At 41.1% G+C, this 26,576-nt stretch overlaps 1 protein-coding gene across 1 annotated transcript in view; it reads left to right on the top strand.

The window, feature by feature from the left end:
• The window catches only part of ADAMTS12 (ADAM metallopeptidase with thrombospondin type 1 motif 12), a 382,516-nt gene that overhangs the window by 253,387 nt on the left and 102,553 nt on the right, over positions 1-26,576 (top strand). Inside the window, exons 14-15 of the mRNA XM_052659198.1 lie at positions 13,038-13,158; positions 25,077-25,321. Of these exons, the coding sequence (XP_052515158.1) occupies positions 13,038-13,158; positions 25,077-25,321 (366 nt within the window). The remainder of the gene's footprint in view (positions 1-13,037; positions 13,159-25,076; positions 25,322-26,576) is intronic.

The raw sequence follows: 26,576 nt of genomic DNA on the forward strand, positions 1-26,576 counted from the left end.
AGTGACCTTGAATTCTCATTGGTTACTTGCCAACAGTAAGTTTGAGGAAAAACTAATAAATGATTATATAGTGTTTTTCACAAAGCATTTTGATTTTTAATTCGCCTTGATCACTAATATGATCACCTTAGGAAGAGAGATGGCATGATTATAGACTCATAATTATAAACCATGTCTTCTGATATCAGTTTAACTTTTCACATTGACTCCATTAGGAAACTCTTGCCTTTATATAAATTACTTGGGTCTGATTTTTAATCAGACTTGGCATCACCGACTCAATGAATATGGGTTAGAGCAAGCTCTGGGAGTTGGTGATGGACAGGGCAGCCTGGTATGCTGCAGTCCACGGGGTCACAAGGAGTCAGACATGACCAAGTGACCAAACTGATTTTTTAATGCATTTATATGTACAACCACTGAGGAATTTCTCCCACTGCTTACAGTCTATTTTGCAAGGAACTAAGGAACAAGTTTTGAGATCCAGTACTTGGTCATAAACCTCAGTTTAAAGAGGAGGTGTTTTGGGGACTTCCCTGATGGTCCTGTGATTAAGACTCAGCGCTTCCACAGCTGGGGGCATGGGTTTGATCCCTGGTCAGGGAACTAAGATCCCACATGCCATGTGCCATGGCCAAAAATAAATAAAGAGAAGGCGTTTTTAATCGATGAAAGAAAAGCTATATAAAAATAATCAACTATTAGTAAAGCACAAGGACTTAGTGCTTAGGCTCTAGAATATGAACCCAGTACCACTATTTCCAAGCTGTGTAACTCTATACATCTTTTTAAGACTCAGTTATCTTTCACAGAATTGAGATATTAACATATCTTTTTAGATTAAACAGAGTTTTATATGTAAAGCCCTTAACAGAGCCCATGGCACACCAAAACCTCTTAATATATTTTACTCATTTTTGCAAGTAATTGTCACAGTTTTTCCACTGGACTGAGTTATCATCATGAGAAGATCCTGGCCATCAGTGTTTAGCACCCTGGGAAGGTGAATTTATCACCCTGCCATTGCTGATGGACTTATTTCAGTCCTGACCAAGGCACAGGGAGGCAGTATATGTTTCCCAGGACTGAGTGAGCTAACAGCAGGTCATAATCAGACTCTAAATTAGAAGGAACTCAGGCAAAATTCTCTTCCTGACACTAATTACCATTGTAGCTACAAAGAGCCAAAAATAATTAATATATTTTAGGTTAGGTCTGTTCCCCAGAGTAGGAAAAAGTTTGGCTAATTTAGGCCCCAACAGCCCATGGCCATTTAATACAGTGGTTCTCAGGCCTGGCTGACTATTAAAATCAGCTGGAGAGCTTTTAAAAACCATACTGATGTCTGGTTCTATCTCCACCCTATTAATTCAGAATCACCTGGATGTGGAGACTAGGCATTGGTATTTTTAAGACTCCTCAGGTGATTGCCATATGCTGTTAAAGGCTGAGAACTTTAGTCATCAGGAAATGAATGTGATGCTAAAATTATCTGTTAGACCTAAATACCTTTGCCTGTATAGAGACTGTATTTAGCTTTTGATGGAAAAAGCAAGTAGTTTGAATGGAAATATAAGGGGTGTTGGGTATCTCTCTTGAAGGCAATTAAATCAGCTTAATAGAATAAGTCAGAATCTCTCAGCTTGTTTTTTTCTTTCTGGAAACCAGTTAAGGTCTTTCAGAAACATTAATTACTCACTTTCTGTGTGTACCACACTGAGCTAAGTTTTTAAGCTGAGAAATAATGTCAAATCAAATTTACCTTAATAGCCTAAATGCAATTTATCTTTTAAAGATCCAGATTGTAGTCATTTTCAGCTTTTGTTAGTCTTCTTATTCATTTACTACAGTTTTTTTTCAAAGGGAATTTGAACATGTATTGAAAGAAAAAGTTACACCATCAGAAAAAAACGTATATGGTGTCTGATTCATCTTTGTGTATATGAAAATATTTGCTTATGGTCATATGAATACCTGCTATAGTTGCTTATACTCATATACTTAGCTACTTTGAAATTATGATACTTGCCACCATTTTGGCATGTTAGATTTGCAGATTTTGTTATCAAGGAAATTATTGAATGTTGATCAGAACTGAATTTTTGTAGGGGCAGTAACTCTGTGTTCCTCTCCCAATTTTTTTTTAACCTGTACTGGATTTCTAAGCTTCGTTTTTTTTCTATTTATTGAATTTTTGTATACTATTTCATTTACCCTCTGTATCTACACAAGGCTAAGATTTTAAGTAAAGTGGTATTTGCAGTCAACTTATTTTTTCCTGTCCTTTTTTGGGGAGGATTTACACTCATCTTCTGCTAGATTTTTTAGCATTAATGGGTACAGCATCCTCAGAGTTCTTTCTCATTTAAAAATATGTATAAATTTGCTTTTATTCTTGAAGGACACTTGACCAGGTACAAAATTTGGAGCATCACACTGTCTTTCCCCCTAAATTTTGTAAACATTGCTCTTCTCTCGTCTGCTGTTGAATCTTATATGAAGTACAGGGCTGGGCTAATATCTCTCCCTAGGTAACGTGGTATTCTTCTTTCTTTGTATGTAATTTACTTTTTATTGAAGTATAGTTGATTTACAGTGTTTCAGGTATTCAGCAAAGTAATTCAGTATGCTGTGCTGTGCTATGCATAGTTGTTCAGTCATGTCCAACTCTTTGCCACCCCATGGCCTGTAACCTGTCAGGTTCCTCTGTCCATGGGGATTCTCCAGGCAAGAATACTGGAGTGAGTTGCTATGCCCTCCTCCAGGGGATCTTCCCAACCCAGGGATTGAACCCAGGTCTCCCACATTGCAGGTAGATACTGTCTGAGCCACCAGAAAAGACCAAGAATACTGGAGTCAGTAGCCTATACCTTCTCCAGGGGATCTTCCGGACCCAGGAATCAAATTGGGGTCTCCTGTATGGTAGGAGGATTCTTTACCTGAGCTGATTCTTTAGCTCAGTTACCAGGGAATATATATATATGTGTATATATATATATATATATATATATGTATATATATATATATATATATATATATATATATATCTGTGTGTGTGTGTGTGCTTTTTAAGATTCTTATCCACAGTAGGTTATTACAAGGTATTGAATATTGTTCCTTGTGCTAAATAGTAGGTAGAGATCAATAGGTCGCTTCTATACAGTAGCTTATTGTTTATCTATTTCATATAGGATAGTTAGCACAGTTCAGTTGCTCAGTCATGTCTGACTCTTTGCAACCCCATGAAATGCAGCATGCCAGACCTCCCTGTCCATCACCAACTCCCAGAGTTCACTCAAACTCATGTTCATCGAGTCAGTGATGCCATCCAGCCGTCTCATCCTCTGTCGTCCCCTTCTCCTGCCCCCAATCCCTCCCAGCATCAGAGTCTTTTCCAATGAGTCAACTCTTCACATGAGGTGGCCAAAGTACTGGAGTTTCAACTTTACCATCATTCCTTCCAAAGAACACCCAGGACTGATCTCCTTCAGAATGGACTGGTTGGATCTCCTTGCAGTCCAAGGGACTCTCAAGAGTCTTCTCCAACACCATGGTTCAAAAGCATCCATTCTTCAGTGCTCAGCTTTCTTTATGGTCCAACTCTCATATCCATACATGACTGCTGGAAAAACCATAGCCTTGACTAGATGGACTTTTGTTTAAAACGTAATATCTCTGATTTTCAATATGCTATCTAGGTTGGTCATAACATTCCTTCCAAGGAGTAAGCGTCTTTTAATTTCATGGCTGCAGTCACCATCTGCAGTGATTTTGGAGCCCCCAAAATAAAGTCTGACACTGTTTCCACTGTTTCCCCATCTGTTTCCCATGAAGTGAGGGGACCAGATGCCATGATCTTCGTTTTCTGAATGTTGAGCTTTAAGCCAACTTTTTCACTCTCCTCTTTCACTTTCATCAAGAGGCTTTTTAGTTCCTCTTCGCTTTTTGCCATAAGGGTGGTGTCATCTGCATATCTGAGGTTATTGATATTTCTCCCAGCAATCTTGATTCCAGCTTGTGCTTCTTCCAGCCCAGCGTTTCTCATGATGTTCTCTGCATATAAGTTAAATAAGCAGGGTGACAATATACAGCCTTGATGTACTCCTTTTCCTATTTGGCACCAGTCTGTTGTTCCATGTCCAGTTCTAACTGTTGCTTCCTGACCTGAACATAGGTTTCTCAAGAGGCAGGTCAGGTGGTCTGGTATTGTCATCTCTTTCAGAATTGTAAACCGTTTATTGTGATCCACACAGTCAAAGGCTTTGGCATAGTCAATAAAGCAGAAATGGATGTGTTTCTGGAACTCTCTTTTTCGATGATCCAGCAGATGTTGGGAATTTGATCTCTGGTTCCTCTGCCTTTTCTAAAACCAGCTTGAACATCAGGAAGTTCACGGTTCACGTATTGCTGAAGCCTGGCTTGGAGAATTTTGAGCATTACTTTACTAGCATGTGAGATGAGTGCAATTGTGCGGTAGTTTGAGCATTCTTTGGTATTGCCTTTCTTTGGGATTGGAATGAAAACTGACCTTTTCCAGTCCTGTGGCCACTGCTGAGTTTTCCAAATTTGCTGGCATATTGAGTGCAGCACTTTCACAGTATCATCTTTCAGGACTTGAAAGAGCTCAACTAGAATTCCATCACCTCCACTAGCTTTGTTCATAGTGATGCTTCCGAAGGCCCACTTGACTTCACATTCCAAGATGTCTGGCTCTAGGTGAGTGATCACACCATCATGATTATTTTGGTCATGAAGATCTTTTTTGTACAGTTCTTCTGTGTATTCTTGCCATCTCTTCTTAATATCTTCTGCTTCTGTTAGGTTCATACCATTTCTGTCCCTTATCGAGCCCATCTTTACATGAAATGTTCCCTTGGTATCTCTAATTTTCTTGAAGAGATCTCTAGTCTTTCCCATTCTGTTGTTTTCCTCTATTTCTTTGCACTGATCGCTGAGGAAGGCTTCCTTATCTCTCCTTGCTATTCTTTGGAACTCTTCATTCAGATGCTTATATCTTTCCTTTTCTCCTTTGCTTTCCACTTCTCTTCTTTTCACAGCTATTTGTAAGGCCTCCCCAGACAGCCATTTTGCTTTTTTGCATTTCTTTTCTATGGGGATGGTCTTGATCCCTGTCTCCTGTACAATGTCATGAATCTCTGTCCATAGTTCATCAGGCACTCTATCAGATCTAGGCCCTTAAATCTATTTCTCACTTCCACTGTATAATCATAGGGATTTGATTTAGGTCATACCTGAATGGTCTAGTGTTTTTCTCAACTTTCTTCAACGTAAGTCTGAATTTGGCAATAAGGAGTTCATGATCTGAGCCACAGTCAGCTCCTGGTCTTGTTTTTGCAGAGTGTATAGAGCTTGTCCACCTTTGGCTGCAAAGAATATAATCAATCTGATTTCGGTGTTGACCATCTGGTGATGTCCATGTGTAGAGTCTTCTCTTGTGTTGTTGGAAGAGGGTGTTTGCTATGACCAGTGCATTCTTTTGGCAAAACTCTATTAGTCTTTGCCCTGCTTAATTCTGCATTCCAAGGCCAAATTTGCCTGTTACTCCAGGTGTTTCTTGACTTCCTACTTTTGCATTCCAGTCCTGTATAATTAAACGGACAGCTTTTTTGGGTGTTAGTTCTAAAAGGTCTTGTAGGTCTTCATTGAACCATTTAACTTCAGCTTCTTCAGTGTTACTGGCTGGGGCATAGACTTGGATTACCGCGATAGTGAATGGTTTGCCTTGGAAATGAACAGAGATCATTCTGTCGTTTTTGAGATTGCATCCAAGTACTGCATTTCAGACTCTTGTTGACCATGATGGCTACTCCATTTCTTCTGAGGGATTCATGCCCGCAGTAGTAGATATAATGGTCATCTGAGTTAATTCACCCACACCAGTCCATTTTCGTTTGCTGATTCGTAGAATGTCGACGTTCACTCTTGCCATCTCCTGTTTGACCACTTCCAATTTGCCTTCATTCACGGACCATACATTCCAGGTTCCTATGCAATATTGCTCTTTACAGCATCGGACCTTGCTTCTTTCACCAGTCACATCCACCAGTGAGTATTGTTTTTGCTTTGGCTCCATCCCTTATGTATCTGTTAATCTCGAATCCCTAATTTATCCCTCTTCCCTCTTTCCCTTTTGGTAGCTAAGTTTGTTTTCTGTGTCTGTGAGTCTATTTCTGTTTCATAAATAAGTTACTTTGTATCATTTTTGTTGATTCCACATATAAATGATATTATGTGGTATTTGTCTTTCTCTAACTTACTTTACTTAGGATGACAATCTCTAGGTCCATCCATGTGGTTGCAAATGACATTATTTCATTCTTCTTTGCATGCGTGTCACTTCATGTGTCCAACTCTTTGCAACACTATCAACTGTAGCCTACCAGGCTCCTCTGTCCATGGGATTCTCTAGGCAAGAAGATTGGAGTGATTGCCATTCCCTTTTCCAGGGGATCTTCCTGACCCAGGGATCGAACCTGTGTCTCTTCTTTCTCCTGAATTGCAGGCCGGTTCTTTACTACTAGCGCCCCCTGGTCTGAGTAATATTCCATTGTACATATACACCACATTGTCTTTATCCATTCATTTATTGATGGACATTTAGGTTGCTTCCGCACCTTCACTACTATAAATAGTGTTGCTGTGAATACTGGGGTGCATGTGTATTTTTGAGTTAAAGTTTCTCTGGATATATGCCCAAGAATAGGATATTGGATCATTTGGCAACTCTATTTTTAGCTTTTTAAGGAACCTATATGGTGTTTTCCAAAGTGGCTGCACCAATTTACATTCCCATCAATGGTGTAGGATGGTTACCTTTTCTCCACACCCTCTCCAGCATTCATTATTTGAAGATTTTTCAATGATGGCCCTTCTGACCAGTGTACAGTGATGCCTCATTTAGTTTTGATTTGCATTTGGCTAATTAGTGACGTTGAGTGTATTTTCATGTACTTATTGGCTATCTGTTTATCTTCTTTGAGAAATGTCTATTTAGGTCTTCTATTTTTTAATTAAAAATTTTTTGTTGTTGTTGTTGAGCTGTGTAAGCTGTTTGCTTATTTTGGAAATTTGTCCCGTGTCAGGTGCCTCATTTACTAATATTTTCTCCCATTCCATAGGTTGTCTTTTCATTTTCTTTATGGTTTCCTTTGCTTTTAAGCAAAAGCAAAAGCTTTTAAGTTTAATATGGTCCCATTTGTTTATTTTTGTTCTTGTTTCCATTACTGTAGGAGATGGATCCAAAATAATATTGCTGTGATTTATGTCAGAGAGTGTTCTGCCTATGTTTTCCTCTAGGAGTTTTTGAGTATCTGGTCTTACATTTAGGTCTTTAATCCATATTGAGTTTATTTTTGTATATGATATTAAATAATTGTTCTGATTTCACTCTTTTGCATGTAGCTGTCCAGTTTTCTCAGCACCACTTATTGAAGAGTCTTTTCCCCATTGCATATTCTTGCCTCCTTTGTCACGTTAACTGACCATAAATGCATGAGTTTATTTCTGGCCTTTCTATTCTCTGAACTTCTAAGCTTATTTATCACAGATACAAATTTAAACAATGACTTTTCAGGATGTCATCTATTTTTAATCACAAGTATGACATGCAATAAGCTTTAAAATATATGAACAGATATCCCCACCCCTCTTCCTACTATCCCAGCTTTGCAGTCTTACCTGCTGTCTTAAGACAGGACACCAATCTTCCAGCTCACTCACCCCTTTCTTTTGGTAACCAGCTCTCTGACTTTCAGTTCCTTTGCTCTTCCCTTTCTCCCAGTCAGTGCAGCTTTGGCTTCATTTCCTTCCAAAACAGCCTTGATGCCTTAAACTATCACATCAACCATCTCCTGGTCTTCTCTTAGCCATCCATCAGCCTCTCACCCTAGGACCCTGATTCTGATCAACCCACCATAATGATTTTTGTTCTTATAATAAGTCTACTGTACACTTCTTAAAATAATGATTCAACTTTGTGGATTTCCTTATAAATCAATGTCTTTAACCCCAGCTGAGTCCTCAGCCTTGCCTGACAGTCTTCCTAGCTGTCCTGTTAGATTCCCTCCTCATTGCTCTCACAATCTTTCTGCCTCTTCTTTGTTCTCTGTCATGGCCATTTTGGCCAACTCAGTGATTGGCTGAACACCCAGGTGGCAATTTCTCTGGGCCAAATATCTCTCCAGAACACCAGATCCAGGCTCCTGGCCCTCAGTGTTATGGTGAGAAAGCATTATTGCTGCTGCCCCATTTGTTAAGGACAATGTCATTTACCTGTTCTCAGGCAAGCATAACTGGCCCTGTCTTCACACTAAAGTTCCATTGGCTGGGAATGAATCTCATCTTGGAACTAGGCATTCTTCCAGTCTCTGCCTTTGCCAAGGGACTGCAGAAAGAAAGAATGACCTTCTCAGTGGATTAGGTCAAGGCACCAGTTGGTATTTCAGTCCTGTTATATGAGAATTTCCTAAGTAAAACAGTGTTGACTTATGATGAAAAAAATGAGAATTAGTAAGGAAATACTTCTTAAAGTAAGTATTTTAAGTAGTAAAAATTACTTATTCACTTACATAGGGGTAAAAGCCCCAGTGAAAGACTGGGACCTCATTTCTCTATGTAATACTCAAGACAGGATACTCTTCAGTTCAGAAGACAAGGTCAAGAATTGGTGATACACTTCTGCACAGGAAAGGAAATAGCCATCAGAGTAAAGAGGAAACCTACAGGGTGGGAGAAAAATTTGCATACTATATATATAATAAGAAGTTAATATCTAAAACATATGAGAAACTTCTACAATTCAATAGCAGAAAAATAACCTGATTTAAAAAGACTTGAATAGACATTTCTCCATAGAAGATATGCAAATGACCAACAGATATGTGAAAAGGTGCTCAACATCATTAAACACAGAGAAATACAAGTGAAACTCATGAGCTATCACCTCATAGCTGTTAGGATGGCTGTTACCAACACACATAAGATAGTGAGTATTGGTGTGGATGTGGAGAAATTGGAATCCCATGCACCATTGGTGGGAATGTACCATGATGCAGCCACCATGGAAAAAATCAAAAAATTAAAAATAATTTAGTTTTAATTAAGTTAAAATATTTGCTTTTAATTAAATCATAATATTTAATTTTGATTAAATTTAAATATTTGATTTTTATTAAATTAAAATACTTATATACATGTTTAACTTTAATTAAATTTAAATATTTAATATTTGATTAAAATTTAATTTTTATCATAAGACCTAGCAGTTCCAGTTCTAGGTGTATATCGAAAGGAATAAAATCAGGATCTTAAAATGATATCTGTACTCCCAAGTTCGTAGTGACATTATTCACAGTAGTCAAAATATGGATGGAAACAACCCAAATGTTCATCAACAAATGAATGGATAAAGAAAATGTGGTATAGGCATATCACAGAATATTGCTCAACTTTAAAAAAGAAGTAAATTCTGTCATTTTGGCAATATGAATGAGCCTAGGAACATTATGCTAAATGAAACAGGTCAGTCACAGAAGGACAGATGCTACAAGATTCCGCATATAGGAGAATCTAAAATAGTCAAACTCACTGAGGCAGAGAAGAGAACAGTGGTTGCTAAAGGACAATGGAGAGTTGCTGTTCAACAAGTATAAAGTTTCACTTACACAAGATGAATATGGCTCGAGCTTTGCTATACAACGTATTGCCTGTGGTTAACAACACTGTATTGTTCCCTTAAAAACTTATGAAATGGGTAGATCTCATGTTAAGTGTTCTTACCACACACACACACAAAGGGACACAAGGAAACTTTTGGATCTGATGGATATGTCTATTGCCTTGATTGTGGCTATGGTTTCACAGGTGTTTGTTTGAGTCCAAACTCATCAAATTATACAATTAAATATGTATAGTATTTTATATATCAGCTGCACCCCCAAGAAAGCTGTTTATTTTTTATTTATTTATTTATTTTTTTAAATTTTTTTTTAATTTTAAAATCTTTAATTCTTACATGTGTTCCCAAACATGAACCCCCCCCCACCTCCCTCCCCATAACATCTCTGTGGGTCATCCCCATGCACCAGCCCCAAGCATGCTGTATCCTGCGTCAGACGTAGACTGGCGATTCAATTCTTACATGATAGTATACATGATAGAATGCCATTCTCCCAAATCATTCCACCCTCTCCCTCTCCCTCTGAGTCCAAAAGTCCGTTATACACAGCTGCGTCTTTTTTCCTGTCTTGCATACAGGGTCGTCATTGCCATCTTTCTAAATTCCATATATATGTGTTAGTATACTGTATTGGTGTTTTTCTTTCTGGCTTACTTCACTCTGTATAATCGGCTCCAGTTTCATCCATCTCATCAGAACTGAATCAAATGAATTCTTTTTAATGGCTGAGTAATACTCCATTGTGTATATGTACGACAGCTTTCTTATCCATTCATCTGCTGATGGACATCTAGGTTGTTTCCATGTCCTGGCTAAGAAATATTGATAGGAAATTAGAGTGATTTCCTTTTGTAAAGAAATGCAGCCTGTGCGGTGGCTGTCTGGCCTCCTAAGAGTCACAGGGAGGAGAGCCTTCCTGGAGTCGTTGTTACATTGGTAGCAGCAGCACAGCCCCCTCTGATCTGCTGAGGGCAGACAGTATTATCAGTCCTAGCCCTGTTGCCAGATCACAGGGCACGGAAGAAAGGGATGTCTGTTCATTTTTCCCTGAGAGCCTTACAGGTTCTGTGTAATCAGGAGGACAGGCTTCCACCTTCCAAGGCTTCGGTTCTGTACTCAGTTCAGTGTTGACTGTGCTGTGCGTGGCTGCTGGAGGAGCAGAGGGTGAAGTCTCCACCAGCACCACACGCTGTGCCCTGGGTCAGCATCTGACGGGGGTGTGTTTCCTTCCCCACCCCTGCCCCCTGAGGGATGCAGGCAGATATTGGTGGAGGAGAAAGATGCTCTCAAGGTGTTTGTTTTTCTGAACTTCTTTCCTTTTTCTTCATATTTTTCCACTGTTTTTTGGCACTCCATGCTGCTTGCAGGGTCTTAGTTCCCCAACCAAGGATTTCATCCATGGCCCCTACAGTGGAAACTCAGAGTCTTAATCACTGGACCACCAGGGAAGTCCCTTTTTATATTTTTTAATCCATCCCCTCTTGGTAGAGATTTTTAAAAACACTTTACTATGTTGCAAAGTATGTTTCCCTGGCTCATTCCAAATCAGTGAAGAAATGAAGTCACTGGGAATAGGATGTGTAAAGTTTAGCTTATTAGAAGATGATCAAGCTTGACATAAATACATCACTTGTGAAGGGCTGGCATTTTACCTATGGCCACTGAAGGCACATATCCAGACTGTTTCTTTCCTTTCCATCATGATTAGTGTGATTGAGTTTTTAAAATCTCTTAGCACTTTGTGTTTCCCAATTGGGTCAAGTGGCACAATCTTAAAACATAAAGAAAGTCAGAGATGGTTAAACTGAGGAATGGTGCTATTTTCTACCTATGGGCATTCATTCTGTATTTAGCTAGTGGAGGAAGAGTATATTTAAAGACCTAAATGGTTATTCCTTTCAGGTGATTCAAGGTGGCTTTAAAATAAGAAAGGAACTTATCTTTGAGAGAGAGAGAGAAAAAAAAAAAACTACCTGGGCACAATTCTTCTTCCCAAACAGAAAAGAAAAATCCCACTAAGAGAATATGGTGTGTTTTCCCTCTTTCTATCATTGAAATGTGGTTAAGGAATAAAAGCCATAGAAAAGAGCCAGCGACAAAGGACTTCAGCGGAAGCTCCCGTGTTTTATGACTTTCCATCCGAATGTTACCATTCTTGGGTATCTGATGGCACCAAACACCCCAAGCTTAATACTCTCCTTTTCCAGTATGGAAATTAGATGGGAAAGACTTGGCTGTACTGGTAGGCAGAGGAGAAGGAACCAGTGGAGAGGAAGGGATGATGGTTGGGAAGGACCAATGGACAGAACACTGAGAAAGGATCGGGTCCAGGGCATGTGAGCAAGATTAGTCCTGGCTCAGGAGAGAAACAACCAGTTTCTCCTGTGTAGTTGGAAGGAAGGAGCTCAGGATGGCTGGGATACGATAAGTGTGATGTGTGGTAGGGGCTGGGATCATAGAGGCTCCCAAGAGTCTGATGTGGGTCTGCACGTCCGAGATGTCATCCCGTGTGGGACTGGGGTGGTCTCAGTGTGAAACCAGGAAAGTAAAGGGAGTGAATGACTGACTGTAGGTGACAATGACTATACCATTGCCTCATCCCTGGGAATCTCATTAGAGAGGAGAGGGTATGAGCTTTGCACATCTGAAAGAAATTTGCTGCTCCAATGACTCATGATTCCAAGATGTTTTTCACTGTTTTGTTTTTGAAACTGTTTTCAATTCTGCTTCTCACTCAGGGGAAACTGCAAACCCATTCAGTGTATACCTCGTTTCCCTCTGAGCAGTGTTTCCTTTATCATCAGTGGATGCTTTGAGTATTGCTCTGGCCACCACCAGGAAAAGGAAATGTTTTTTTAATAGACTCCATTTCTATTCTTTATTCTTCTTCCTGCCGTGTACTGGAGAAGGAAATGGCAACCCACTCCAGTATTCCTGCCTAGAGAATCCCATGGACGGAGGAGCCTGGTAGGTTACAATCCTTGGGCTTGCAAGAGTCGGACATGACTTAGAGACTAAACCACCACCACCACCTGCCATGTACAAGTCAGTGTTCAGTATTTCTGTGTCCTAATCCATGGGAGTTAGTGTTTTAGGGCACTTTCCAGTTGTTTCTTAGACACCAAGTATGCATCTTGGCCACCAACTCCGTAGTCAATACCTGATATAGGAACAATGACTAGTGTGTACATTTTGTATGTAACATAACAAGTGTAAAACACATGTACCTGCCTTCAGCCCTGATCTCATCCAGAGCAAAGTGGGAAGAGGAGTCAGTGGTCCAGGGCAGGCGTGGCATCTCCTGCCTGTGTCTCTCACCCTTAACCTCTGTTCTCCGCAGATGGTCGGCTGCGATTATGAGATCGACTCCAACGCCACAGAGGACCGCTGTGGTGTGTGCCTTGGGGATGGCTCAGCCTGCCAGACTGTGAAGAAGATGTTTAAGCAGAAAGAAGGATCTGGTAATAAAACAAATAATTGTAGTGGCAGGGGACTGAGGATGAAGGTCAAGATGGAGTGCTGTTTTTTTAGCAGATTGTAACTTTTTAAGCAGATTATAACTTTCACAGAATTCAAAATAGATATAGCCTTGGCTACAAAGGCTCCTTGGCAGTTGTAGAAAAGGGATTGATTGCTAAGCAACTACAGGAAGCATTACGTTGCACTAGGGATCTAAGATGACTGAGTGGCTGCCCACAGGACCAGGTTTAATCATGTGGTCCCTGGGAGAGGATCCAGGGCTGAAGGCCAGTGGACCAAGACCTGAGGGAGAGAAGGGATGAAAAGCTGGTGGAGAAGGATGCAGACATGGGGCAGGTTCCATAACTGAGGGCAGAGGCCAGCAGTGGGTTTAAAGACAGAAGAATCAGGATGTAGCTTTAGGACCAGAGGAGAAGCAAGGCAGGGTTACTTCAATTTGCTCTTATTCCCCATCCCTCCCCATAAGAGGGTCTCTCCCAGTGGTGCCTTCAGTCTCTCCAGGTGGCTTCTCCCAGCTAACATGCCCTCCTTGCCCACACCCCACCCTTCCTTCCCCATGATTACCTTTTTTGAGATTTCTTCCTTTAACAGCTTCAGGCTACTAATGATCTTTGGGGTTGGAGAGCTCATCACCCTCGCTCCTCCCCAGAAATAACCAGACAGGAAAGGGAGTATCATTAAGCCAGTTACATTACGTGGGAGCCAGTATAGAAGTTGTTGTACTTCAGAATTTTCCCCGCCCAGGAGAGGAGTTGAGACAGTACGAGGCAGCTCCCGTCAATCATTGCTTGAGGCTACTCTGGGGAGGTAAGGGGTCCAGTGGTTGATTCTCTGGGTTCCAAGGAAAGCAGGTGCTGGGAGTAGGGAGGCCAGTGTGCTCCACTCAGGTATAGATGGGACAGTACCCCTGTGCTAGGGCTGGGGTGATGCCCAGGGCAGAAGTCGGATCCTGGGGCACCTCCCTTCTAGACATGCTTACCACCCGGGATGAAGTGACTAAGTTTGCCCAAGAGATTATTCATTAAGTGACCTGTTGTTCCCTAGTACACATAATAGTGAATAACCTAAATTTAACATCCATCCCGATTTTTGGATCTTTGGCTATTGAATCAGTAAGGTAAAATTGTAAAGTGAAATGCTTGTCCTGCCCTTTCAAATTACCCTTGTGGGATTATATTTCATATCTACTATTTGAAAGCTTTATTATGCACGAAACATCTTTTGCATTTTAGTAAGGATGTCAATGACAACCCATTTATCTCAAGTGTATGGTCAAGTGCTCTGTGATAGCTAATATTTATTCAGTCTTTACAAAGGTGTTATGTAAATACTTTTCATTATTTAGATGTGACCTTATTTACTTGGATTAGTAAAAGTCAGACTTAAAATTGCATTCCTTTTTTAACCTCTGTTTTATTTCTTTTTTGTGGGGCTTTGTATCTTTGGCCTCAGACATGGTATGCTCTTAACATTATGGTGTGCGTGCTTAGTCTCTCAGCTGTGTCCCACTCTTTACGACCCTCTGGACTGTAGCCCACCAGGCTCTTCTGTCCATGGGATTTTCCAGGCAAGATTACTGGAGTGGGTTGTCATTTCCTTCTCCATAACAGAGCTTCCCTGATAGCTAAGTTGGTAAAGAATCCGCCTGCAATGCAGAAGACCCCAGCTCGATTCCTGGGTCAGGAAGATCTGCTGGAGAAGGGAATAAGCTACCCACTCCAGTGTTCTTGGGTTTCCCCGGTGACTCAGCTGGTAAAGAATCCACCTGCAATGTGGGAGACCTGGGTTCAGTCACCGGGTTGGGAAGATGCCCCAGAGAAGGGAAAGGCTACCCACTCCAGTATTCTGGCCTGGAGAATTCCATGGACTGTATAGTCCATGGGGTCGCAGAGAGTCGGATATGACTGAGTGACTTTAACTTTCACTTTCTCCATAACGTTATGGTAACTCCTTTGAAAAGCAGAGTTTTCATTCTCAAATCTCTACCACTTAACCTTTTAAGCCCTTAGGAAATCAGGCTTTAGTTCTGGGATCTCATCTCTGCCCTGGTGTCCTGGGGGTGAGGAAAACGGACCAGAAACATCTTGAGTTTCCCTCCCTCTACCACACCTACCTCAGAAACTGCAGTCCATCTGGCTGTATGCCCTCCACTGAGCATTTTTATCCCCATTGCCTTTCCGCTTTCTGATGGCTCTTGACATCCAGAGAGTGTGTCAGCTTTATGCTGTTTTTGCCCTGACGGCTTTCTCAAAGCCCTTTGGCATGGCCACCCACAGCACAATGGAGAAACCCAGTAAGCACTCATTCTAAACTCTGCAACACCAAGTTAGGGGTCTGTGTTCCATATACCCACTGGACACTGGCCAGAACCCACTTTTGCTACATGCCCGAAAAAGCTAGAAGCATTGTAAAGAAGCTGGCTGCCACCACCACCACTCCCAGATTGAGTGAGGCCAAACAGTAATAGAAAATTTTATGAAAGAGAATCAGATTGTATTGGAGAAGATGATTTATGCAAAGGCCAAAGTCAAAAGAGAAAGCTCCTCTCCTGGAAGACACCAAATGTATTATTTTCTGTACTTGTTTACCTGCTATCTTGTGTTGTTGCCCTTTTTGCACCTTATATTGTATTCTTTTTTTCTAACACAATGCAATCTGAAGGCTGAATTGTCTTTCACGCTTTTTCTCCATCCAGCCTCAAATCAGCAAATACAAAGGATGTATATGAATATATATATACACACAGTAGGTATTCAATTTACTCATGTAAATTTCAGTGAAAAAAGTGTTTCATAGGATGGATTCTATATTCCTTTGACAATAAAGGAAGCAAATCTTTATTCTCTAGTTATGATGCTGAAGCTGAAGCTCCAGTACTTTGGTCACCTCATGCGAAGAGTTGACTCATTGAAAGAGACTCTGATGCTGGGAGAGATTGGGGGCAGGAGGAGAAGGGGACGACAGAGGGTGAGATGGCTGGATGGCATCACTGACTCGATGGACATGAGTCTGAGTGAACTCTAGGAGTTGGTGATGGACAGGGAGGCGTGGTGTGGTGAGATTCATGGGGTTGCAAAGAGTCTGAGTGACTGAACAGAACTGAACTATGTTGACATAATATCTGAGTAGGTATCTTCTCCTAGATGTCCAGCCTGTGGTTTTGCTGGAGTGTTATAACTCTTTTGTAGCACAAATATTGTTACAATACTGCATGCTGCTGCTGCCACCAAGTCACTTCAGTCGTGTCTGACTCTGTGCGACCCCACAGACACGGCAGCCCACCAGGCTCCCTCATTCCTGGTATTCTCCAGGCAAGAACACTGGAGTTGGTTGCCATTTCTTCCTCCAGTGTATGAAAGTGAAAAGTGAAGGTGAAAGTGAAGTCGTGTCCAACTCTTAGCCACCCTATGGACTGCAGCGCACCAGGCTCCTCCATCCATGGGATCTTTTAGGCAAGAGTACTGGAGTGGGGTGCCATTGCCTTCTCCACAACACTGCATATCCAGTATTAAAATATTGGGTTTTAGTCACTTTCTGATTCTAGCCCAAAGATTGTTATTCATTTGCTCAGTTGTGTCTGACTGTTCATGACCCCCATGGACTGCATCACACCAAGCTTCCCTGTCCTTCACCATCTCCTGGAGTTTGCTCAAACTTGCATCCATTGAATCAATGATACCATCCAATGATCTCACCCTCTGTCATCCCTTTTTCTTCCTGCCTTCAAGCTTTCCCAGCATCAGATCTTTTACAGTGAGTTGGCTCATTGATGAGCCAGCCCAAAGATGGAAATCTCCGAACCCTTCCTCTTTTTGTGCATGTCCTAAAGTATTCTTTTCTCTTTGTCTCTCCACCCAGAGCTGCTGCTGTTGACAGCAAGCTGGTCATGAGGTTCCCATTTGCCCTCAAGAGTCTGTGGGTTGTGACAGTTCCTTCTGGAGAATTATTCCCAGAACAAGTGTGTGTTTGTAGCTGCGACACGTGACTATGATTGATTGAAGATTGCTTTGTTATTCCTGGACTTGTGCATGAGATCCCCAGAACCTTCAGCCTTAAGAACAGCCTATCACTGTTCTTAACCATGACCTTGAAAGAAAACCCAGTTCAGTTCAGTTCAGTTCAGTTCAGTCGCTCAGTCGTGTCCAACTCTTTGCGACCCCATGAATCTCAGCACGCCAGGCCTCCCTGTCCATCACCATCTCCCGGAGTTCACTCAGACTCATGTCCATCGAGCCCGTGATGCCATCCAGCCATCTCATCCTCTGTCGTCCCCTTCTCCTCCTGCCCCCAATCCCTCCCAGCATCAGTCTTTTCCAATGAGTCAACTCTTTGCATGAGGTGGCCAAAGTACTGGAGCTTCAGCTTTAGCACCATTCCTTCCAAAGAAATCCCAGGGTTGATCTTCAGAATGGACTGGTTGGATCCCCTTGCAGTCCAAGGGACTCTCAAGAGTCTTCTTCAACACCACAGTTCAAAAGCATCAATTCTTCGGCACTCAGCCTTCTTCACAGTCCAACTCTCACATCCATACATGACTACTGGAAAAACCATAGCCTTGACTAGACGGACCTTAGCTGGCAAAGTAATGTCAGGCAACACTGAAAAGCAATGAACTTGGGCAACAGGTGCAGACTAGCTCTTGTGGCAAAATTATCTCCATGACTAGGAAATAATGAGAATATGTGCTCAGTCACTCACAAGGATTCAAAAATCCTTCAAAGCTTGCATGACCACGCTGATCCGTGGCTTCTGCCTGAGTTCTCTTTTTTGTCCTGCTTTACTCTGGCTGTCAGCTTTTTTCCCAGTAGAGCTATAGTTGAAGAAGTCTGCGTTAGAGATGTCCATGGCAGCCATACCCAGTACCACCTCCTCTCTGGCTGCTGCTGCTCTTGATGATGGAGGCATGAAATACTAGTCAAGCCTTTTTCTATATTTTTTGTGTGTGCTTCTAAGAAACAGAGAGGATAATGTGGAGTTGAAGTATGCTCAGAGGCAAAAAGTTGGGGTTACTGGTCTAGCTTGCCATTGACCTTGGGGAAGCCACCTCTCTGGGCCATTTCTGAGGCCCCTTCAACCCTCCATGGTGTATTTTGTCTTCCGCCATTCCCAGCACCAAGGCTGATCATTTGTTGATATCTAAGTGTTGAAGCTGGGCAGAGTTTTTTGGAGAAGGTGTCTTTATTCATGGCTGCCCTGGAATGTCTCAACAGCTAAATTTCCATCTTTCTCTGGGAAGAGGAACTCTGCTTAGTAGATCTGACACTGCATACTAGATGGTGACATCTACTCTTTTAAGTAGGACCGTGCTTGGGGAACGAAAGGGCTATCCTCTTGTAGACCCTCCATTCAGTTCAGTTTAGTCGCTCAGTCATGTCCGACTCTTTGAGACCCCATGAATTGCAGCACGCCAGGCCTCCCTGTCCATCACCAACTCCCGGAGTTCACTCAAACTCATGTCCATTGAGTCAGTGATGCCATCCAGCCATCTCATCCTCTGTCATCCCCTTCTCCTCCTGCCCCCAGACCCTCCATAATAACTTCTATTTCCTCTCATGGAGAAAGAGGGTAAAAAAAGGCATCTAGGTGTAGTACATGGTTACTGTGATGGAAAGTATGTTCAGTTTGAAGAACTTAGGCCCAGAGTACACTGTACTATGTACAGGAACTTCCTGGTTCATTTGTTCATTCACTCACTTGCTCTTTTACTTGAGAAATTTTAATTGAGCACTTATTGAGTGCTTGGCATGGGGGACAGAATAATGAATAAGATGGTGACTCTTCCCACTGCTTGTTTCCTCACACTATCTGGGTGATGGAACCACCAGGAATCCACTGTGACATTTTGCTCTTAGGGAGAATTTAAGTTAAGAGCCTGTTTCAAAAGGAAGTTGGGAGACTATTAAGCCCTCTTCTTCCAAGGGGACCACCAAGGTGCCACCCAGAGCCTTGGCCTTCATCCCAAACTCTTGCAGCCCATTCTCTTTGGTCTAGAACATTGACCCCTTGTTGCCCAGTTCCTCAGCATGATTTATTTCCTGCTGCCTAATCTCCTTGATTCTGTAATACTCACCTACCTTGATCTTTAATATTAGCTAGCTCTTTTCTGGTATTTTTAAAAATTCTTGCAGTTAATCCATTGACCTCCTAAAACCACCCCTCTGGACTCCTTTGGCCTTTATTGGCTTCCTTGACCCCTCCAATGCCAGGTCCTCTGACCACTAACCCAAATCCTGGGCTTATTCTCATGGACCTGCTTTGTTTTGATGCTGGCAACAAGGGACCACATTCTCTGAGCACCCTGGAACTCTTCTACAACTGATTGTGTCACTTAACTCAGGACCCAAACCACCAGCCTTGATTCCTACCTCCTTTATTTAGTCCTAACCAGAAAGTGTTCAACTTTTGTTTCAAATCTTTTTATGGAACTAGAACAGTTACCGTATAAAGTTCACCTTTAATTTTATATTTTAAGTAACACATTTGCCTATCTATTGAGTAGATTTGATGCACATAGTCGAGTTACTTTAAGTCTTTTGGCACAATACTTAATTCAGTTTCCACTGTCTAATATACCTTACATACAGTTTTTCTTTTTCTTTTTTTTATTTCTACAATTCAGCATGCTGAAATAATGGTCTAGAGTCTAGAGAACAGAAGAAACACACAGAATGTTCTTAAACTCTTGCTACTAGCATCCATATCTTTAGAAGAGATTTCCGGAATGGAGGAAAAGCAGCAGCTGCCTGAAATTGTGTACCTGACCCCCTGGATCCCATCCTGTATTGATTTTGTGTGTTTATGTATTTAGTACTTCTGGCTGCAGTTCCCTAGGTTCTGCTACTGATCTTTATGGTCAAAAGATTAGATTCACATAGAATTCAGAATTGACAAAAATTATAACTTAAATGCCCATTTTAATTCCATAATGAAGCACTTTCTGGACTTTGGCTTGGGGCCTCTAGGCTCTGTGACAAACTAATGTGATCGTGAATATGAAGAGAGCCCACTAAGAGCACTCACAGCACAGGTCGGGGCTGTGGCCTCAGTGTTGAGTGCAGGGTCCATACAAGTCTGGGGAGTGGGACTTGAGATGCTTTTAAGAAGAAATGATATGGCTTCATGACTCAAAGTTGCTCCTAGGCTGTCTCACAATAGTCAGTTTATTTCCTATTGATGTAAGAGGGAATAGGGACCATTCTGGGGCTTCCAGGATGATGCTAGTGGTAAAGAACCTGCCTGCCAATGCAGGAGACATAAGAACACTGGTTTGATCCCTGGGTCAGGAAGATCCCCTAGAATAGGGGATGGCAACCAGCTCTAGTATTCTTGCCTGGAGAATCCCATGGACAGAGGAGCCTGGCAGGCTACAGTCCATAGGGTTGCAAAGAGTCAGATATGACTGAAGTGACTTGGCACAGCACAGCCATTATATGATTTTAGAAAGGTGAAATGACATGAGGAGGTCAGTGTCATAGAAAGACTAGTTTGCCAGTGACATACAAAATTGCCTGGAATAGGAGAGCCTAGTGCTGGGATATCAACCCAGGTCCAGGAGATGAGGGCCTGGACTAAAGAAGTTCATGTAAAGGGGATGGGAATCACATAAGAAAATATCCCAGAGACAGAATTGGAGGCAGAAGTTAGGAGATAATGGTGAGAGAGGATATGGCTTTCTTGAAACCATATTTAACAAAATAGCACTTTTACTTGGAAACTGTCCTAAGTCACACTTTCTGGGAAACCTTGAGTTGGAGGGAGTAGGGAGAATGGACACTTTACACAGAAGTTCTCCCATCAGAAGAGCTGAAAGACTTCCTGGGCTCAGGACTGTGGGCCTTTACCCTGGAAGTGTTCAGAGTCAGGAAGCCTCTGTCTGTTCCCTCTGCTGTTTCCACCAGTTTCTATTGGGTTGGCAAAAAAATTAATTCAGATTTTTCTGTAAGATCTTATGGAAAAACCTGAATGAACTTTTTAACCAACCCAATAACAAGAGGATCATAGTTGCTCATGGTGTGTTCCATGACTCCAGGCCCCTTCCTACCCTATTTTGAAATAATTGAGGCTAAAGTTCCAAATCCGGAACACTTTAATTCTCAAAGACCTAGCTGATGAATACAATTCTATGTAGCTCTTCCTCACTGTGATTTGTGAGCAGGTCAAATGCAGGTTTGAATCTGAACCAGACACCAGTGTGTCACTGCCATCAAGCCAGGCTTCAGAAGAGTGATCTGTCTTTCCCAGGCAAAAAAAAAATCTTTCCTCACAGAAACCATGAGATCTTGGCCTGCAGTGAGGATCGTCTTGCTTGCCACAAACTGACAGAACAAATTTTTTTTAAAGAAAGGAAAAGGCAATCCGGTAGTTGTAGATAAATTGCATGGGTTAACAGTATGACCTCTTCATAAACACATTTTTATTTGAAGTGACAGACTGGAAACAAAATAAGCCAGTGAGCAAATCCCTTTTTTAGAATAGTTGGATAAGATGCATATTAGCACAATAATCCACTGTTCCTCCTATGATATGTCTTCAGAAGTGAGGCCAGTCTTCTATCCCATCCTCAAAGGTGATGAATATTCTTTTAGCTTAAGATTTTTAGACTCAGAGATGGTTTTTCCAGGTGGTCTCCATGGACAAAGAAGAGACTCCTCCTTTGAGGTCAAGATTACGTCTTTCTGCTTTCCCCAGTACTGGTGCAAAAGGATAGTGTTTACTGGGGAAAATGAAAGAAAAGTGATTTGCTGAATGAATATATTAATCTTTCTTACTATTTGAGGGATATTCTTACCAACCCTGAAAATTTTCCCTTGACATCGAATAAATGTCTCAATAACCCTTCACCTCTACAGCTTTTTTTATATGATTCTCATTTCTGTAAAGAAGACCCATGAATATGAGACATTCAAGGGGACTTTTTTCATGTCTGTTCTACCAATCACATTTTTTCATTAAAAATGCTGTTTTAGGTATTTAACAAATCCTGGTTATAGATATGTGTGTGTGTATATATATACACATACATATGTGTGATATAGCATAGATTGCCTCCTCTCTTGGAAAACATTTCTTCATTTTGTAGATAGATGGTCATTCCCTTCCACCTAAATGTCCATTAACAGTGTGTTGGTTAAAAAATAGGTTTATGTCATTTTGGCAGTTGTTGCAATGCTCAAAAATGTGGAAAGATGTGAGAGGTACATTAAATTTAAAAAACAATAGTTAAAATATTCATATAGTATGATATATCACTTGTTTAAAAAAGCGTGTATGTGTGTTTATAAGTACAAAGAAAGGTTTTGAAAGAGAATCCAAGAAACTATTAAGTGTAATTATCTTTGGGATTTAAGACTCTGGGTGGAGGGAAATGGAAACTTTTACTTCTCATTTTACACTCCTCTCTATTGTGGGCTATTTTGTCATGTGTAAGAGTCTGTGGATATGTTGTGGTTCTTTTTAACTCCAAATATCAGAATTCTATTTTTTGGGTTTCATTTTTGATGTTCTTTTGCAAAAATATATTATAAATATGTATTACGTTTGCTCATGGCTAAATCTGCCTGTTTACACCTTCTGTCTACAAACTGTTCAGAAGCAGATATTGTATTCAATGAAATCTTTTATTTTAAATTTGATATACTTCCCCTTTTAATATGGCAGAATCTACACACAATAAATATTTCTAAATTTAATATTCTTAAGTGGAAGATAAAAAGCAAACTCTTGGGGGTTGTTTTCTCATCTATTTCTCATAGCTTTTTTATTTTGTTTGGTTTTTTGCTTGTTTTAAGACAAGGGATATGGTGGTTATCATACTATTTAATGGGCTTTCCAGATGGCTCAGTGGTAAAGAATCCACCCGCTAATGCAGGAGACATGGGTTCAATCCCTGGGTCTGGAAGATCCCCTGGAGAAGGAAATGGCAACCCACTCCAGTATCCTTGCCTGAGAAATCCCATGGACAGAGGAGCCTGGCGGGCTCCAGTGCATAGGGTCTCAAAAGAGTCAGACATGACTGAGCGACTAAACAACAGCAGCATCCTATTTAATGCCAGTTGACTTTTCTGCATGAGCTCTGCTACAAGAAGCTCTGCTATGGCTATAGGAAGCAGTGTTCCAAAGTTTTTTAAACAATTGCATTACCCTCAATTACATGTGATAAATATTTTGCCCTGCTAGTTGTAAATCAGTAGTTTTAATCAAGTGTCTCAGGTGAGTTTGTAAGGGCCTAGTGGAGTTTAATCAAGTACTCCATGCCTACACTTTGGTTCCTCTGGATGGCAGCTGCAAGTTTGAAAAATAGAGCTGAAGTTGCGGCCTGTGCACAGCTTCTGAGTAAATCATTCCTGCTGGCCTGTTGTGGGTTTTAACACCCAGGATTCTGTGCTGTGTTAATGTCTGAGGAAAAGAAAGCAGTCGGGGCACTTTTAGGTGACAGAGATGAGGGCTTGCTTGTTAGTCAGAATAAAACCTAGGATAAATCCAGTGGGAAATGACCAGGATGATCAAGATCTTAAAATGAAGTTTTGATACAGGATGCTTGGGGCTGGTGCACAGGGATGATCCAGAGAGATGATATGGGGTGGGAGGTGGGAGGTGGGAGGGGGGTTCAGGATTGGGAACTCATGTACACACGTGGTGGATTCATGTCAATGTATGGCAAAACTAATACAGTATTGTAAAGCAAAATAAAGTAAAAATAAAAATTTAAATAAAAAAGCAACAACAAAAATAAATAAATAAATGAAGTTTTGCATGGAAAAAGTAAAGGAACACGGAAAATGTAGCCTAGAAATGGGCAAAATAATTGATTATCAGCGCTAGGAAGGATGTCAGACATCATCTCATTCAAGCTCCTTCCTTTTACAGATGACATTCAAAGCAGTTGAATAAGTTGATGGACATCATGGAGCTTATTGTGATGCAGAAACTAGAACTGATGTCTAACTCTCAGGCCCAGTACACCTTTCCCAGTGCCTTCCCCAGAGTCTTTCCTTTCTATAACAGCTATAAGGTGGTGAACATATGCTTCTTATGTTCTTAAGAAGCATAAATAGGATGAATGCATAAAGGGCTTAGCTTAAAGTCTGGCAAAGAAAGGAAACACTTCATGTTTTAATTCCATTTCTCGCCTTTAGGTCTCCTACCATAGTAACCAATAAGCGAGGATAAGACTGTAGCTAGAACTGATCATGGTCTTTAAGTGGATGTTCTGTTTTTTGAGAATGTTGGATTAGAACACATGAGAATAAAACATAAGTTTATATTTCATCAAAACATAAGAAAATATGAAAAAAAATATTTTTAATGAATATAATTGTCCAGCAATATAAAAAACTGTGCTCAGAGCTGAGTTTCTCATCATAAGTTGTATTCAAGTGTACCAGGTGGCAATCAATCCAAGATTCCCTACAGAATTCTCTTAATGAATTTAAGCTATGATTAAATTATTTCCTCACCTGTTTTTAATTTTCAGGCAATGAGGATGAGGCAAAAGATTTAGTCACTGCAAGTGTTCAGGAAGATTAATCTGATAGCAGCAACAAATGGGGAGCAAAATGCAAATGGGAAGCTGGCTAGGGGCTGTAACATTTTGAACTATCAATAGGAAATCACAGAAAAATAAATGCTGGATCAACCACAAAAGCTTCAGAATCTGATCTTCATTTATTTCACCTCTCCTCTCATAAAACTGATTATGTACTGAGTCACAAAGCTCCTGAGATTTCTTCTCATGGCCAAGCTCCTTAAAGTTCCCCATGAGTAGTGCATCTGCCCGTCTCAGTACCCACCCAGCAGGAAGACAAGGGCACTAAATGGTGGAGATGCTGAAAAGAGCATAGATGATGGTTGGAAACAGATTGTGTTCGGCTAAGCTTGCATGCCTTTCTTTCCTCCTTAGGTTATGTTGACATCGGACTGATTCCAAAAGGAGCCAGGGACATACGAGTAATGGAGGTTGAAGGAGCTGGAAACTTTCTGGCCATCAGGAGTGAAGACCCTGAAAAATATTACCTCAATGGAGGATTTATTATCCAATGGAATGGGAACTACAAGCTGGCAGGGACCATCTTTCAATATGACAGAAAAGGAGACCTGGAGAAACTGATGGCCACGGGTCCCACCAATGAGTCAGTGTGGATCCAGGTAATGCAGAAGTGAAGGAAACTGCTGACATTTACACTAGTTAGGATCGTTCTAATTTTCTTTTCCTAAGTATTTGCTAGAGGATATGGCTCTAGTGGTAAAGAACCTGCCTGCCAATGCAGGAGACATAAGAGATGCAGGTTTGATCCCTGGATTGGGAAGATCCCCTGGAACAGGGCATGGTAACCTGCTCCAGGATTTTGCCTGGAGAACCACCATAGAGAGAGGGGCCTGGAAGTCTATAGTCCATAGGGTCGCAAAAAGTCAGACATGACTGAAGCGACTTAGTATACCTTCATTAAGAATCCTTAAACCTTTTAGTGAGGAACAAGGGGGAAAATCTTTTATTGCCTAAAATTGCTGAAACTCTCATAATGGAATGCCAGGGGCCCTAAGATCATCCATGGAGTTCAGTTTCCAGTATGGTCAATGTAGGCTATTTATTTCAGAATGAGTTTTTTCCTTAGATATGAAAATGATAGCACCAATCTATGTCAGCCTGTTATGAGTTTTCAAACAGCTTTCCAGCAGTGGTGATGAACTGACATGGTTCTTCCATGTGGTCTCATGTGTTTGTCCTCAGACGAGAGATTTGACTTTCTAAAACCCTTGGAGGAGAAATATATTTATATATAGGATATGCTCTTCAAAGGCAGAAGTGATTTGTCTATCATACTGGCAAAGAACTATAGAAAAGGAGTGGGATAATTATACCAGCAGAGGCAAGGCAGGTTGGGGATTACAAATGGCCCAAGAGATAGTGACATCTAACTGTATTCAGAATTTAGAGGAAAGTCATTTCAGAACCAGAGATCAGAGCATTCACAGAAGCTGGAAGTCAAGGCTTGACAGCCATGATCCATAAATGTCAGGAGACCTTACATTTTAGAGGCCCACCAGGGAAAAGTTTAATATATGGGGACCCACAATTGCATGGAGCAACCAATCCACCACCTCTAATGTAAGATGAATCTAATTCAAACACCTGATAAGTAGATTGCCTAAAGGAGAGGGAAAGGAGGAGAAGGTCCCAAATTCTGATTACAATTTTGTGCTTTGGCTAAAACCCATGACCATTTTAACCCCAGAATTATATGCTGTAAAGAAATCAGCCTAAGAGCTGGAGGAGGGCATCATAAAGCAATAACAACAACAGCCAAATTAGTGTTTACTGAGTGCTAACTGTATGCCAGGCACAGATCCAACCATATCTAATAACATAACTATTATTTATTTAGCCCTCATCAACAATCCT

The sequence above is a fragment of the Budorcas taxicolor genome, chromosome 20, assembly GCF_023091745.1.
Source record: "Budorcas taxicolor isolate Tak-1 chromosome 20, Takin1.1, whole genome shotgun sequence".
NCBI lineage: Eukaryota > Metazoa > Chordata > Mammalia > Artiodactyla > Bovidae > Budorcas > Budorcas taxicolor.